The 17370-nt window shown below is 35.5% G+C and overlaps 2 protein-coding genes across 2 annotated transcripts; one reads left to right on the top strand and one right to left on the bottom strand.

Moving 5' to 3' along the window:
* The first annotated feature begins 1006 nt into the window (after positions 1-1006).
* LOC103950177 (protein PIN-LIKES 5) lies at positions 1007-7643 on the top strand. Its single transcript, XM_009361345.3, has 11 exons — positions 1007-1242; positions 4922-5176; positions 5270-5349; positions 5604-5728; positions 5824-5945; positions 6040-6249; positions 6361-6462; positions 6557-6657; positions 6793-6845; positions 6949-7134; positions 7256-7643. The coding sequence occupies exons 2-11, from the start codon at positions 5042-5044 to the stop codon at positions 7378-7380; spliced, it is 1239 nt and encodes a 412-aa protein (XP_009359620.2). The 5' UTR covers positions 1007-1242; positions 4922-5041; the 3' UTR covers positions 7381-7643.
* Positions 7644-8007: 364 nt separating this feature from the next.
* On the bottom strand, positions 8008-16945 carry LOC103950176 (exosome complex exonuclease RRP44 homolog A). Its single transcript, XM_009361344.3, has 24 exons — positions 16785-16945; positions 16547-16684; positions 16270-16427; positions 16078-16133; positions 15762-15884; positions 15463-15593; positions 15125-15365; positions 14719-14869; positions 14189-14429; positions 13844-14000; positions 13656-13724; positions 13040-13165; positions 12890-12942; positions 12574-12680; positions 11624-11678; positions 11412-11511; positions 10823-10934; positions 10063-10183; positions 9886-9945; positions 9690-9795; positions 9513-9608; positions 8985-9066; positions 8827-8892; positions 8008-8618 (listed from the first exon to the last, which is right to left on the bottom strand). Exons 1-24 carry the CDS (start codon positions 16836-16838, stop codon positions 8420-8422), a joined length of 2802 nt encoding a protein of 933 aa, XP_009359619.1. The 5' UTR covers positions 16839-16945; the 3' UTR covers positions 8008-8419.
* Between the last annotated feature and the right edge of the window lie 425 nt (positions 16946-17370).

The raw sequence follows: 17370 nt of genomic DNA on the forward strand, positions 1-17370 counted from the left end.
TACATTATTTTTTTAGCTAGAACTATGTGAAGCATAATATTACTCTATTATTGATTTTTAAGTAATTGTTATATTGTAAAAATATTATTTAACTTTGTTTAAATTTATAATTTGTGGGATATTGAATGCATAAATGTAGAAGTTAAATCTATTAAGTAATGTCAGGGACCTTTATCAAATTATTTAAACAAATAATATTTAATTCTAACAATTATGTTGACTAGGAACTGTAAACAAAATGACCATATATATATATATATATATATATATCCTATTTAGTAGAGGCAATGCTCAGTTCTTAGGGTTATGTTGCCATACAAGTGTTTATGTTACTAGCTAAAGTCTAGTAAATTTAAACCATGCAAACTTCACTTTTCTATGTATGCATCTTTCGCCTGACATCAAACTTCGTTGGGTTGGAAACCTGGACCAGACTGTTAGGTCGAACGTTTGAGCTCGTCTAACCTTCCATGAAGTTTTACCCACGTTGGTTCCGTCCCTAATCTACACCACTCATTTATGTAAAAATCAAATTCTTTTTCTAAAGAGAACTGTTATTGACACTTCAAAAATCTCATTTTACACTCCTCACAAATGTATTTTTGTTTCCAAATATAGAAAGTTTGGAGTGTAGAATGAGATTTTTGGAGTGCTAATAACAATTTCCTTTCCAAAATGCAAAAATCAATTTAGCTAATTAATGATAGAAAGTGACAATTTGACGTAGACATCTCATAACCCCATAACCTTTGTCCACCTAATTAAGTTGGATTTTAATTCATGGGTATTGCATAGGATGTTGAGTTTTTATCCATATAACATATTCTCCTACTTGAGGCTGTTGTCTTCGTCAATTAAACTAAATTCACCACCATAATTTACCAAAGCTTGATTTAAATAGCGTTTTGATTTTTTTTTTTTTTTTTTTTTTTGCGGTTGTGGACATAAATTAAAGTCATTGATGGGAATCAAAGTGCCCTGTGTATAAATAGTAAACACAAAGCTAGCACAAATTATTAACTTGTACGTACACTATAAATTTTGTAGAGATTTATACTCCAAACTTAAAAGGCAAGGCATGTGAGTGTGAAGGGTCATGGCTTATTCTTCTTAATCTCTTCTCCCATTCCCATCGATTATCAGCCTCAGCTTCCCACTACTCTCTCCCTTCCAATTTTTCTCAGCCATGTTTGCTTTTGCGACTGGTTCTTCCCAACTCTGTTAGCCAAAACTGAATTCCAGGTTCATCTCTCTCTTTCTTTTTTCTCTTCCATTTTCTGCCTAATTTGTTTTAATATTTTGTTAACCTTGTTTTTATTGTAAAACTTTTTTAATTTTATGGGTTATTGTTGAGTCCTTGATCTTCTGGTTCTTGAGTTGGTTCTGGTTACTTTTCGTACGTTCATGTCTTTAGGGGAATGATGGGTGTCTCTATATCAACTTCTGGGTTAGGTTACTTTTTATTTTCAGTTCAGCGGTTATCTCTTGTTAGCCAAGGAAAAGAGATTGTTCTTTAATTTTAGCGCAGTAAAAATTTATGATTGGCTCCTTACATGAAGGAACTAAATTGTATATAAACGAATGCGCTCAAACAACTCATTAGAGTTTTGAAAAGAAATTTTTTGCATACGGGCTCTCATCCCCCTCCTCTAATGTTGAAAAGTGTTTCACAAAATGGTGAGAACAATGACACAATCAAAGAATTCCAGTGCCAGCAAATGGCCCTTTACCACATTGATAGAAAGGTGTTGAGCCCTTGCATAATGACGTGAGTTCAAACTCCGTCAGTAGTTAATCTAACATATAATCTAACAAAATCTATCATTTGACAAAAAAAAAAAAAAAAAAAAAAAACGAATTCCAGTGCCAAATATCCCTCTCCGACTTCCCTGCTGGCTCTGAGACCTGCGAGATTCTGCTACGACATCAAGATCGACATTAGAAGCCATAACTAGCTTGTGGAAGGAGGAGAATAAGTGATGGTGGATGGGTGGAGAAGAGGAAAAATTGTTGAAATAAAACAATAAGAAAAATATAGCTAATTAAATATGTGACATAACTTCAAACCATCAAATTTTTTTACTAGGGTCTAAATTAGAAGAAAAAAAAAATAGGAAGGGAAAAATAAAAGGCAAAGACCGTTTTGGAATATCTTTACGTTTTAAACACGAGAAACTTTTAAATGTAATGGTTGCTCGTTTTAAGCATGAAAAACTTTTAAATGTGACGATTTTATTTAGTCGTTTATTTCAACAAACTTTTTCCTTTTTCTTTCCTTCTTTTCTTTTGTGGGACCAAACATTATTCATGGTGCTAATTATGGTGGACTGCATGATGTTTGTGAGATCCAACAGGTAATGATTTTTGTTCACCCTCAAAAGAAAAAAAAGTTGGAGAAATGTTAAAAAAACTTTCTAAAAATGAGATTATTTATAAATTTTCTATCAACTTACAATTAATATTAGTTTTTGTGTTATTATTATAAAATATTGTATAAAAAATAAAAAACGACAAAAAACCTATAAAAAAATCACTTTGAAAGCATGTCTTTAACATTTCTCTACATTGACCATGTTTCAAATTTGTAGCATCCATGACTGACTAATCATGCTTTTGTCGAGGCTTGGGAAATGTTGGTGGCGATAATGTTTACACGCACATGAATCGACATTCTTCTGTCAATTTTATCATCATCTATTGCCCTTTACGTTTTATGCTTAATCAGACCCAGCTCACACACACCACACGTAAAACCAAAAGTATTCCTTAATTTAGAAGGGTTTGCAAATCAGAATGGGCTGATTTACATTTATTATTAAAGAAAATTAATAAAAACGATTTGAAAATTTTGAGTTTTAACGGTAAGGACAAAACAAATGGTAAAATAAATAGTATCAGAATTGACTTTTTAATGTAAAAATATGATTTTTCATTAAAATGAACAGTACCATTAGCTTTTCGTTAAAGATCGCTTATTATTAAGCTGCAAATTTCTTTGGTAAATTTTTCTGGCTGCTGTGCATGAATATCATCCTGCGCAGCACAATTAAGTCACCAACTATTTGAGCCATCTAAAGAGTAAAGAGGAGAAGGAAAAAAGAAGACATAAATGAAAGACGAGGCCCTTTGCTTTATATAAAGCGTACTCAAAACGAGCATTCTAGGGTTTAGTCGCACATGAGCGAGTGATTGATTGTCAATCATTGATGTATTTGAGCAACTCATGCTCTTCTGCTGTCTAGAAAGCTTGGAATCCACATATATCAATAGTATTTCAGATGCTCTAAACCCGCCTACATCAATAGCAAAATCAGTCACTCCATCATGCCCCAGGAATTCTAATAGCTAGCCATCGTACTTAAGACTCTAACACTATTAAACCCTTCCTTTTTTTTTTTCTTATTAACCACTGTCGTTTTATCTTGTGTTGCCATTTGCGTCACTGGCCTCTCGTCGTCCTTTTACGTCTATCTTCTTTATATATGGTAAAACAAATTACGATTGAATTTGGACTCTATACACATGTTTAGGTTTCACTGAATAATGCCTTGTTAGTTGTCAAATTATTTTTTATAGACGATTTTGCTGGTAGATTAAATTGTTAGTTGTTAGGAGGATGAGAGATCAAACCTGCACTAGAGTGTATAGACATCATTACTTTTTGCTACTATATTAAAGTGACATATGTTGTTTGAAACTATTGCAATAATTAAGGGGAGGGGAAGTTTAAACTCGGAACATATAAATGAAAACTCAACAATCTATCCACTAGAATATTGAACGACATGCACCAAATACTAAATCATATTATATACATTTCTTATATATATATCTTAGATTTGGTCCTTTTCTATTTATTATAAATCATAACTTACCTGCATCTAGAATAATTTTGGGTATGATCCCAACCATTATTAAGATTATGATAGGGCATTTATAGTTAGCCAACTCAGTTCCATTTCAATTAGCTTAAACCGCCAATTTACAATTAATTAAAAAATAGTGGCATTAATCTGGTCTAAAAAATCAACATAATTATTAGATTAAATCTAGTATTATATTTTTCCACTTTTATACTCTGTTTTATATTTTCAAAAAATATTAGAGATAAATTAATATCTAATAATTTCATGCATATTTTAATTCCAATAAATCTATTCAATATCTTCTAACAAATAACTAATATACTAACACAAATCCATCTGCAAAACATATGACCCTAACTCAAGTAACAAATAAATAAATGTTTATTATACCTATAAGTAAGATATGAAACTTAACTAAAAGGTACAAAAACATAATATACCTACAAATAAGACAAATTAATTAGTGATATATGCTGATTATAAACAAGACTTTGTCATATATGCTGATATATGCTGATTATAATATATCTTTTATCATTAAAAAGATAATTATTGATAATAAAATAATCCTAAACTAAAGGGATTAGACTTATGTTAATAAACTGGACTGTTTCAAATATTGGCTAAAAAATTGGACATATATCATGTTTTCCCTAAAATATTAACATTTTTTATCAGTTGGTTAGATTCAGAGTACAGATATAAGATATAATTGGATTGCTAATTTAGCAGAAAACAACCCAAATCTGAGTTAATACATAAAAAAATTTAATTTTAATTTTCCAAAGTAAAATCTCCTGGAAAGAAAGTTTTTGACACAACCCAGAAATCCAAAACATATGTACAATTTTGTAGAGACGCGCAGTGTGATGGAATTGAATCAAGTAGTGAGGAATGTTAGTACCTTCATGGCTATTTCCTTCTTCCCATGTCATCAACTTTAGTGTCTTTCCTTGTAATACTTCAAATTCCGCATGTGATTTTTGCTTTGCATTTTGTTTCCTAGGCTAACCTTTTGTGCTCTCTCTCTGGGGATTTTTCTTTTGTTTTGGTAGGACTGCTGAGAAGTGCAACCACCTGATATAAAAACACTGCAAAATAAACACATTAGGACAGTTTTGAACAAAAAAAAAAAAGCATCAAAGTGCGAAAGTTTGGACTCAGATAAAAAAAAGATGGGTTTCTGGACGCTGTTGGAGGTGGCTTGCATGCCAATTTTCCAAGTTCTCATAATCAGTGTATTGGGAGCTTTCATGGCAACTGAGTACTGGAATCTTCTCCCATTGGACGCTCGAAAGTCCATAAACAGGGTAGGTACATACATATTCGGTTTTTTTGCACGTAAGTGTCTGTTCGCGCACGAATCAGAAGAGATATAAGTACATGATCTATGAAAAATGCAGATTGTGTTTGTGGTGTTCACTCCCGCACTGGTGTTTGCAAATGTGGCCAAGACTATTACATTTGGAGACATTGTTTCATGGTACGCTTTTGTATACGGTCGTAGTCTTTGCAGCAATTATATGTTGATGAATATACTGATATCGACCTTACAATATTTTATATGTCATCAATATTATTGACAATGTGTCGATAAACTTAATGACAAGTGTAGATAACAGAGAATTCTTGTATACATATACCATTTTTTTTAGGATTCAGGGGATTTAGTATATTTGATATGTCATGTAATATGGTCTCTTCATTTTGTTTTATCGTGTTTGATCAATGATTCAGGTGGTTTATGGTTGTCAACATCGGGCTTACCTTTCTAGTTGGAGGGATTCTTGGATGGATTGTGGTAAAAATTTTTAAACCAAAGCCTTATCAGGAAGGTGTGGTAATTGCTACAGTTTCATCAGGTAATTGGTCAATTTTTATATTTTCTTTCTTTCATCTGTTTCTTAGCAGCAATTGTTAGTGTGCTTATCAAGTGATCACCAATCTTGTTGAATAGGAAACTTGGGAAACCTTCTCCTTATACTTGTCCCTGCAATATGTAACGAGGATGGGAACCCCTTTGGCGATCATAGTGTTTGTAAGACGACTGGACTCGCATACGTATCTTTTTCCATGGCGGTAATGCAATTATTAAAGCTCTACCACTTGTTCATGATCTGTAGAGAAAAGAAAGTAATTTCAATGCTAAATAAAAATTACTTGCCTATTGCAGCTTGGTAATTTCTTCATTTGGACCTACAGTTACCAGCTGATACGAACCTCATCGATTAGATGGAAAGAGCATCAAGCAGCCGAGGAAGCTGAGGAGGCTTCAAGGAGGTGCAACACAGATTTGGATGCTGACGAGGAAACTCAGCTTCTCAAAGGAGAAGATGAAGCGCAGGCCGCTGTTGTAGTGTCTGAAACTTCTGTAAACCACGCTGTAAGTACCCTCATATCTAAAATTACAGCAGTCTGGCTTCAGTATTTGGTATATATATTCGTATATTTACTCGCCTTGTTGTTTGGACGATCTGGATTGCTCAAATGACAGATAGTAGCCCCTGATGAATCAAACATGCCATTCAGCCATAAAGTATTTGCATTCTTTCGCCAGATTTTGCATGAGTTATTGGCACCACCAACGGTTGCTGCAGTGAGTTTCTAAACATTTTTCGCCTGTGTTAAGTGCTTCGCAAGACCTCATGACTAAAATAGAACTGACTTGTCTGTTATCTGTCTATGATCAGATTGTGGGATTCTTCGTTGGGGCAATTACAGTTATTAAGAACATAATAATTGGTGACGACGCCCCTCTGCATGTGATCGAAGACTCTATTACACAACTCGGGTAGGTACCTTTCGGCTTAGAGCTTAAAAATTACTATGTTTAAGGCTTCAAAATCCCTTAATGTTCAATCAAACAATTTTAAACAAAAAACATCCTCTGCATAATGTGTAAATTAACGGCAAATGCCCTACACAGGAACGGTACAATCCCTTGCATCACACTCATTCTTGGAGGCAATCTGATCCCAGGTAATGGGAACAATGATATTCGATATTAGAACTACTTTCTTAGTTTCTGGGAGGGAAGACAATAATCTAACAAAGTGCTATATTACTGTGCTTAATTGAGCAGGCTTACGCAAACCAACAATCAAAGTGCCTACCCTCCTTGGAATGATTATTGCCAAATATGTAGTACAGCCTGCAATTGGCATTGGCATTGTAACAGGAGCAGACAAACTAGGGCTTCTCCCATCTGACTCCTTGTTCCACTTTGTGCTGATGCTTCAGTTTACCCTGCCGCCTGCCATGAATATCGGTAAGCAAATTGCATCAAGTGGTCGTAATGTCCAACATCCCCAGTCATTCAATCCATGAGCCTTGAAACTTCGTAACAATTTTGTATATAAGTACTTATTTGAATACGCGATTGTATGTAGGTACGATGACGCAGCTGTATGATGTGGGTGAGGCAGAGTGCTCAGTGATCTTCCTGTGGATGTACTTGGTTGCAGCCTTGGCACTTACTGTTTGGTCAACAATCTTCATGTGGATCTTGTCTTGAACTTCCTTGAGCCATAAGCACTCCCTTGGGTTTCTTTTTCCCACATTTTTCAATTCAGTTGGTTAATTTAAAGTAATTGTTTTATTTTTGAGGTATGGTTTGGGTGTGTATCTGAAGATCTCATGGTTTCATTTATTTACTTGGTGTGTAGTAGGAGTAAGGAATGGGTTTCATTAGGTTATCATGGCTCAATCTATCTCGTGCGGCTGTATGAATTTGTGGAGTTGAAATTCGTATAAAGTTATGATCCATTGAAAATTGCATCCAAGAAATTTGATGGTTGCTCCTTGTTTGAGTAGAGAAATTTTTTAGTGTAATAGTGGCATCCACGTGGGACTACCCTAATGAGAAATTTGATACTGGCGGAAGATTGATGTAAACTACTGTACAACCAGTTGATAATATTAAAAGCGTAGTATGATTTTCAAACTTCTAATTTCTCCAACTGCACTCTTCCGAGCAAGAGAAAAACAACGTGCGAAAATCACGTTGCTTTTCAAAACACCTCTAATTCCTCTCACATCAATTCATATTCCTCCTTGTTTTTTCAATACATTCCCTCCCGGCTCCAGCCAAACCAGACATGCCATTTAAGTTGTAATTACATTAAACCTCGAGAAAACAGTGTAATTAAACCTCCTTAAAATTTATACTCAAGCATTCCACAAAATAATTGGGGCCGGAAGAAACAAGTAACAGATAAACGCGATACCTTCCGAAAAAACAGCTTGAATTACACCTCTTGAATGCAAATTTTGTGCACAAAACACAGCACTGTTTCAACGGCATCCCGTCTTTAACTCGCAGACTGCTGCTAACCTCTCAGCTCTACACTCGATTACCAAAACTCTTACTCACACCTGAAGTTCACGCGGTAAAACAAACTGTACTAAATGAAACTATACAATATTTCAATGTGTGTCCCGTGACATATCTTGGCTGCCCAAGATGGTTAGAACCAAGCTCCTGGCTCACGCCACCATTCCAGACACTTTTCTCATCTTAAAGGAGGGTACCGGGGAGAGGCAAAGTTGCTGGTCTACACTAGCGACAGTTGGAGTTTTGGCCTGTTGGGCTGGGGTTCCACAATCTCCATGTGAATAAACACTGTCTGCAGAACGCTGTATGAAATACTACCGTCCATTTTTCTAATCTTCTGTTGTTGCTCATCTACATACCATTCTCCGCTTCCCTTTTCACCCCTTGGGGTCAAGTACACCGGCCCTTCTATGCCGTACCTGCAAAGGATCAAAAAAGAAAGAGTTCACTAATACAAACCATCTCCATAAGTTCATCTTAACACCTGAGTCCATTCCAGAATATTTCAGTCAAGCACGAGAACAGGTAACAGCAAGTTCTATTGAAAACACCCTTAAAATATTTGCACACATCTGCCCAACACGCATAAAGAATTAATAGAACTACTTATGAGGTTAGAAAATCTACTTGGGCACAAATACGAAAAATCCATTGGATCGTATTCTGACTATTCTTGCCTCTGTGTCCGTCGGCCTACATGAACAAAATGCATTATTATTAAAAAGAAAGACATAGGGAGAGGGGAAGGAGGAGAGAGTCAGAGGCAGACAGATAATGGTTCGTACCGCTTTTTGAAAAAAATGACAGTATGGAGCTCCACTGAGGCTCGACTTGCCATCTGGGCATTCCTATGCCGATAATTTAAATCTATAGCAGAAAAAAGTGAAGCAACATTGTTAGAGTAACATGTACATAGCATAAATAAAGTTGAGAATGCACCGATATGAATATAAAATGATTTAATCGTGGCTTAGAAGAGCAATAGGAAAGAAATATTTTCATTAGAGCAAACCATACAGGAGCACATATGCAATCTTGAATTATAAACTGAGTGGCTGAACAATGTTTGGCTCCTTAAAAGCATGATAACTTGATGTGTTGATGTGCAAGTTGGCACTTAAACTAGTAAATGGAAAATGAAAACTTTGGACACACGCAACATGTTATCAGCTTGTCTTGTGGGGTAAGGAGCCAAGCAGTATTATTCTAATATTATTTATTAATATGCAACATCCAACAACATGGGTAATATTAAGATTCGATCATTTATTGCACTACATAAAAAAAGTCCAAAGGGGAAAGTGGTTCCATACTGTCAGCAATGCTTGTGAGTCGGGGTCCATCTTGGAATATAGTTGGAAGCTTGTATATCCCCAAAGATGCAGCAAGCAACCTGTGTGTTATGACATCTGCCGGGAAAGAAAGTTATTACTGAGTCAAACAACAATAATTCGATCACCAAGAACTACATGGCTAAAACTGACACTGACCTGCATATCTCCTAATAGGAGAGGTGAAATGAGTGTATAGAGATGCTGCAAGCCCATAGTGAAGATATTCTGGAGGGCTAAGATCCCCACTACAGAAGTAAACAGCCTAGATTGCAAATACAGGGTAAATCAATAAATTTAGAAAGGTGTCCTTCAAAGTAATTTCAACTTCTTTTAACCATTCAAGTTAAATTACCTGGGTCATGCATCTTGTAGCCAAAATCCGAATCAACTTGTTGAAGTACGGATCATCACCCTGAAAAAGATTTAATTTTGCTTTTATTAAAGAAAGAATTAAATAATTAGGCAAAAATTTGCATAACTTGGGAAACCCATCAGTCTCATACTAATAACGTATCTAAAAAATACATACCACAGCAGAGTCAAGTGAATCAGCTAGTGCTTTTGATGATGAGACATCCAAATTCAGACCAATAGCTGCAGCTGTACGCAACAATGGTTCAAGCATCTCTCTGGTAGGAGAAGGATGCCGCCTGCGGAAAACACAACATTAAATGACCAAAAAAAGGTCTGGGTGGCAGAGTGTCAAGGCAGCTATATGCACCATCCGGCCACAGCTACAAATATTTTAAGAAAAAAAAATACATTGATACAAAACCCTATGTTTGGATGAGGAAATTTGAGATTACTAAGGAAAATCAAAATCATGGAATTTGAAATTATGAAATTTAATTTCCTAGAAGTTGTGAAGTTTCTTGTTTGGCTATAATGAAATTTACACACAGAATTTATTAATTTAATGTGTCGATCTACAAATGAAAAATAATAAACTCACTTGTGAAAATTTATTAATGACTACTATTTACATGAAATTTCAAGTTGGGTTTTCCACACAGAAATTCTAATTTCTATGTTATAAATCCAAACAAGGGAATGAGTCATTTCAATTTTAAAATTCCGACTTTTGATCAAATTCCAAGTTTATTTCCCTCATCCAAACTGAGGGTAAGAGAACTACACTACACCACAAATTGATACATTCCAACTCAACCAACCTAAATTGATCGCTCTGCTACTTTATAGCCTTAAATTTAAGCAAAAGACAACCAGAACATTGTTCCAGGAAATAACATGAGACCATGAAATTATTGAAGAAAAATCCATCAACTTACCTCAATAGTGAACATAGAGGAAAATGTTTAAGAATTTTCTCAGCAACTGAAACATTAGCGGCAAGCATAAACTCCTCCACCATTTGATTTGCTTCACGAATCTGGTACATACCTGCAGAAACAATTCATGCAGTGATTTTAGACAAGTTTTCTCTCAAATGGATACATGAATGTCAGATTAGTCACTTCTCTCCTTCTGAATAAATGTTTTAACAAAAATGAAAAACCCAACAGATAACAGAAATACCATAAGAATTAAATCACTGCACAAGAAAATAAGCAGATCATGTTTTAAACTTTTAATGAAGTCCACCCAGGTGCTGAGAACTTCACCAACCCAAAATACCAAACATAAAAGAATATGATATATGCATCACCAACTCTAATATGAATAGTATGCCTAGACGATTGTAAAGCAGCACAAAGCAATCAATTTCATGAAATAAGGTAATTATTTATAGTGGACTAAGCAACGGCACAACTGATCTTGTCAGTGCAAGTAGAATTAAAGTTCAAAATTTAGAGTCAGATTACCATCAATCAAAATTTAATACGTTGAACAAGAAAGCTTGCCATTCAAACAACATACCGATATCAAGAGGATCATGAGTCTCTGTGTCAATTTCAAATTTGACTTCAGCAGATGCAAGAGTTAAGGCTCCTCTCTCAATACGCCTTGCCCTCATTATCTGTAGAAAAGCACAATGTTCCGAGAATCAAAGAAGCCAAGAAGGTGAGATGACACATTATAACAGTTTAACTAATGAATTTACAACCAACAAAGAGCTCACATGTGCATACCTTTGCTAAAGAGTTCATGTTTCTTAAATCTGTAGTTAATGGATCCATCAACCGACTGCAGTAATATAAAAGCAATAAAAAAACTTTGTTATAGAAACTCAAGCTAAAAGAAACTTCTATCGTGGCCACAGGAAAGGGATCAACCCTGAAGGGACCAGGTTACAAAATCCCATGCCGTGAACAGATTAAATCATTGGTGCAAGTTTAAAATGCATCCTAGAATTCATTTCTCTTTTCATTCACTAAGCGGTATAGCAACAAAACTTGACACTTGCACACTTCTCACTATCCAGGATTCAGAAGAGGCTCAACCCAACACATTACGAGTTAGCCATTCAGGCTATTTATTTATCAGAACATTCCCAGCGCAGATGGGCATTCTGCAGAGACTCCCATCCCATACAACTTGCTTTGTTTTAAGTGTTTAGATCGACTCACTTCTATCATATTCATCATACAATCACATATATTGAATTTACATATCACGGACATGTCATATCACTGCAAAATATGATTCCTAGAGAAGTATTGAACAATATTGGTATTTTTATAGCATGTACGTTCAATATATAGATCGAAATGTAACAGGTGGATGCAAGTCTATGCGAAGCAACACAATGTTCATGTAGCAATAACATACCAGGTACAAACTGTAACTAGAAAACTTTACAAAGATATAAAACGTTATTATGACTAATAGTGATAAGAGTATCCTGCGAACACAAAAGGTAAAGTCCCAAGGAATTTATCAACAAGGAAGATAACCAAGTTGAAGTACAAGTGTACCTATCATCCATAACATACCAGGTACAAACTGTAACTAGAAAACTTTACAAAGATATAAAACGTTTTTATGACTAATAATGATAAGAGTATCCTGCGAACACAAATGGTAAAGTCCCAAGGAATTTATCAATAAGGAAGGTAACTAAGTTGAAGTACAAGTGTACCTATCATCCATCCTCGCTTGAGCTTCAATGTAAGATAATGCTGCACATGATTTAATCACACTTTTGGTGTATCTTGTAGAAATGATCTCAGCTTCAGCTGTCATTTCCTGAAATTCAGGTAAACACCTAAATACCATTTCAGAAAGGAAAGAACATACTCTGACGTAGGTTAGTCCTATCCTATGTATCAGTCGAATATAATATGGTATGGTATCTCTATAAGACTATAACAGATGCATGTGTGGTGTGTGTGCATGGATGTGGATAAAGAAAAAGTACTTGTCTTATCATGGCTAGTTAGTGAGAGAGCATATACCCAAATAACAGAAAAAGCTAGCCTGTCCACATCAGCTCGAAGAGAACATATATCTGCATATGAAGAATAATATATTTAAATCACAGAAAATTCAATCATATCATATAGGCTACAACACTCATTACAGAAATTCTTAAAATTAAAAGTCACCTTCCGTCAGAGGTTTTGGAAGCATGTCAATGCGCCGTTCTACAAGGTAGACCGATGTGCCTCTTTGTGAAGCCTCATCATCAAGAGGAGTTCCCGAGTGTACAAAATTTGTTACATCAGCAATATCTAGTTGAAGTCATTAAAGATACAGCTCGTACTTGTAGTGTACTCAATTTATACTCAAAATAATATTTGCTTGGAACATTATAGAGGTGACAGAATAAGGCATGTATAACAAAGATTTTGAGTTACGATTAATGGAAAGCTCACCATCTAAAGAATCCTAGAGACATATAAAAGTAACAACAATACAATGAAGTATCCTCCTAATGCAAAGTGAGAAAATCTTGAATGCACCAAACAGAAGTAGGAAGCAGAGAAGGCAGCGGACAAGACTGGACTAAAGCATTAGTAATATATTCTGAAAAATATAAACAACTCAATTTTTATCTTCTAAACTTTCAAAATACATATCTTCTTTCAGACTTGTGTTCTCCCTTGACAGTTGACACACATATACATGCACATGCTTTATTCATTCTGCACAGATCAACCTTAAATTTCAGTTAGACACCCATCGCCAATAATGAATATATTGTCACGAGGTTAAGGATACGGACTCCAACTTCGTAATTTCCATTTGGCAGAGCTGTACAGTGCAATGCATCATCAATATCCTTGCATCCTGCAGAAACAAGAAGCAAGGTGGAAAAAAATTACACCACAGAAAACAGCATAAATAATAAGAAAACTGGAAGAGGGAGAACAACAAACACAAAAAGATTTAATCTATGGGTCATATACCAGGAGGATCAACACTAAAGACACGCAATTGTCGCAAATCCTGTCTAATAGGAGTTGCCAAATCTTCAGAAGACACAAACCATGGTAGCGGTGGCAAGCATGCAAGAACTTGAGAAGAAAATGGTCTTGTATTTATATCATTCTCAATCAAGACCACCTGCAACATCCAAAGAGCTAAATTAGTGTCACTGCCACTTCAATTGATTGGATGTTCAAATAGCGCGCAATGTCTTTAGCCTTTTTTTCTTTTGGAAAAAAAAAAATTAGAAATACTAACACAATAGGAAACTAAAAGATAGATGTTCAAATAAACAAATGCAAACAACTGAACCCCTTCCAACGTACCTCAGTTTCAGTATCTTTATCACCTATTACTCCTATGGTTCGTACATAATGGCCAGAAGGATACCGAGACAAACGGTCCCATGAATCAACTGCCACAATAATTCTCTTGTCCATCAGATTCTCAAGCTGTCGAGTTTGAATTCGAATCTTTGGAATCCTTCGATCTTTTGAGACAAATAAAGCATGGGCAATACCACCACCACCTGCAGGCTTAGCCATGGGCTCCAAAGATCCACAATAACTGCATGAATATCAATTTATATCAGAAAACAGAGCCAACCAGAAAAGAAATTCACGATAAACATCTCTGCAAGTGCAAATTAAGTGTGAGAAATGAGAATCTACAAACATCCAGGTAGGGTGGGATGTTAATATAGCACAACAATCACTTGCATACCCACAGACATGCTGAAAGGTAACACATTTTTTACTACCTACTTAAATGAAGAAACATCTTTCAGCCAAATAATAACTAAATAAGATACTTAGCAAGACAAAAATGCTTCATAAAACCTATGAAGTCGACTTACGAATGCCAATTCCGCTTTATAATACCAACAACACGGCCAGATGGTCGATTTTGGACAGGTTCTGTTATTCCAGCAGAGCCTTGGGCAGCTATAGTCCTAGGAGCATCATCGGCACTGCCTGGAACAAGATGAACATCTTCTTCCTCATCCTCTGCAAGGTAGTACAAAATATACCAATTAAGAGAATTACACGAGAAGAAAAAATGCCTGAGAGAGAGAGAGAGAGAGAGAGAGAGAGAAGAGATGTTTTTCAGCTTTCTATCTGAAAAAAGTAACTACAAATTAATTTGTAACTAAGACCTAAAGCTACCTAAAAACATCAATTCAGACTTATAGTTACCAACCAAGCCTGACCTTCATAAAATTACATTATATGCATACATATCGTTAATTATTTATTACATACCTTCATCTGCTAAAGCTAGAGACTTCTCCTCATGCCATTGATCTTGTGGCAGAAGCTCAACTGCCACTATATCACCATCAAAAGCCCTATTCATATTTGTGCGTCCATATATTATAATTTCATCACCAATGCTCTCGCTTCCAACATATGCTTCAAAGGGGTTGTAACGATTAACTCGAAGTTTTCCTTGATGGTATATGCCACGATGCAAGCCAGAAGTAATTTCAGACATGGGCTTATGCTGAAAGAGAAGATAGAAAGAAACTGGTAAGAACAACATTTGTTTCATAAAACTTATACACCACCTAAACGCATGAATGCATAGCCAGTTGCAATACCTCTGAGTAGATGACTTTCCTTTTTGATGGTCTCAAATCTTCAGCGTCCTCCATCTTTACATCTTCAGATGCAGGCTGCACGAGAAGGTCGAGCAATTCTGGCTTACTTAATGACCTCACATATGATTCAACTGAAGACAAGACAATAATTTCCAAGAAAGTAATTCTGTTAAATTTCTGTCAGGATGATGTAAAACTGAAAATAAACACATTCAAATTATGTGGATACTAAACTTGAAGGGCAGGTCTAGAACATCAGAAATGCTGTCAAAATACTTGGATAGCAAACATAAACAGACCTGTCTCTGCAGAAATTCCCTCTTCAATAGCCTTCCTCTTATTCTCTTTATCATTGGTTATAAGTAAAACCTTAGCTGAACCAGCAAGATGAGTTTGATACCATTGAGCGGCCACCCGAATTGCTGAACAACAATTTATCGAGTGAGAAAAGAGTAGGAAATAAAAATATACATACCACACAACAAACCAAATTCCATAACAAGCAAGTGGATACTTGTATTCAGGTATTGCAAATAACATAGACGCAAAAAATGAAGAACTATACACCAAGCATATCATGAAGAATAAAGTTTCATAATAACGACATGAGCAAACCTCTATCATTTCGATCATTTTTGCTTTCTCCGCTCATGTCTGTAACATAAGTATCCCTGAACATAGCAGCAGTCAACAAAAATCAAAATAGGAGCGTAAAATCGACAATATCAAAAGCAACCTATCTACAATGAGCAAATGCACTCATTATAACATAAATAAATAGAATTTTCATTTAGGGGTAGAACATACTTGTGGTGTTCGTTCGAAAAGACGAAAAATTTCCTCAAAGAATTGCTGCACAGAGCTCTAACTCTATTGTAAACAGACAAGTTCCTGTTTTTAACCTCTTCCAACACAATCGAAAGCACAACCACATCTTCGATTGCCGGATTCTCAATCAAATCAATCTGCAAACCAACACAGCTCGAAATCATTCGTTCATTGATTCGCAATTAGAAAACAAATTAATAACGAAAAAAAAAAATGAACTGTTAGAAAATAAAAATGAACTGTTAGAAATTGTAACCTGATGAAGGACGACATTGGTATCGAAGATGAGAATGGTGGAAGCGGTAGGGCTCAATCGAGCTCCGGACGTATCGCAAACTTTGCATACCGGAGCTCCACAGTAAATATCGTGCCGGAGATAGTGCTCTCTCACGACCTGAAAATCGAAGCACAACGAAATCGAAAACCCTACATAGCTTAAACCCTAAATTGGAAAAACAGCAGCGCAAAGAGGAAGGGTTAGGGTTTTTGGGGACCTTGGTGATTTTGCCGCCTCTGGTTCTCTTGACGAATGACTTGTTCTGCAACATGTTTCGGCCTCCCTGATACGTGCGATGGCGTCGTTTTCGGTTGCTGGTTAAGTGGCGAGTGAACTGGAATGGGACTGCCGCGAGAGAGATATACGAGCGGCGGCTTCGAGTGGTTTTACTTCTACAGCCTCCGGTTTGACCGTTACGGCGTAGGGCAACGAACTAGCTCACTCTTTAGCTAAAAATGATTTAAAATTTAATTTAATTGCTGAGCAGATCAAAATGACGACTTAAGATTAATCATTTCGACTACTTTTTTAAGTATCAGGATTTTAAATTGATCATTCCAACTAATTTTTTTGAAACGTTTATTATTTTTTTTATATATCTCTCGCTTGTATCTTATGTTTTTTTCATCCAAGCGATATTGGCAGAACTTAAATGCATGACCTCAAAAATGCTTATAACCATACTAGAAAATCTTTGACTCTCTAGTCTAGCACTTTTAAGTTAAATCGTAAATTACGTCATTATTATCATGAATTTGATATAAATATAGTTCTTGAAAGTATCTTAAAGAGGTATTTTGAGT

The sequence above is a fragment of a genome, unplaced genomic scaffold (assembly GCF_019419815.1).
Source record: "Pyrus x bretschneideri cultivar Hongxiangsu unplaced genomic scaffold, Pyrus_bretschneideri_v1 Contig1, whole genome shotgun sequence".
NCBI classification, from domain to species: Eukaryota; Viridiplantae; Streptophyta; class Magnoliopsida; order Rosales; family Rosaceae; genus Pyrus; species Pyrus x bretschneideri.

Excerpts from the sequence above, each read along its gene's own strand:
- LOC103950177 (XM_009361345.3), top strand. The coding sequence starts at position 5,042 with ATGGGTTTCTGGACGCTGTTGGAGGTGGCTTGCATGCCAATTTTCCAA. Across the intron at positions 5,350-5,603 it reads TTTGGAGACATTGTTTCATG|GTGGTTTATGGTTGTCAACA; the intron begins GTACGCTTTTGT and ends TCAATGATTCAG. Across the intron at positions 7,135-7,255 it reads GCCGCCTGCCATGAATATCG|GTACGATGACGCAGCTGTAT; the intron begins GTAAGCAAATTG and ends GATTGTATGTAG.
- LOC103950176 (XM_009361344.3), bottom strand. The coding sequence starts at position 16,838 with ATGTTGCAGAACAAGTCATTCGTCAAGAGAACCAGAGGCGGCAAAATC. Across the intron at positions 16,134-16,269 it reads TTTTCGAACGAACACCACAA|GGATACTTATGTTACAGACA; the intron begins GTATGTTCTACC and ends TGCTATGTTCAG. Across the intron at positions 15,594-15,761 it reads GGGAATTTCTGCAGAGACAG|TTGAATCATATGTGAGGTCA; the intron begins GTCTGTTTATGT and ends TCTTGTCTTCAG.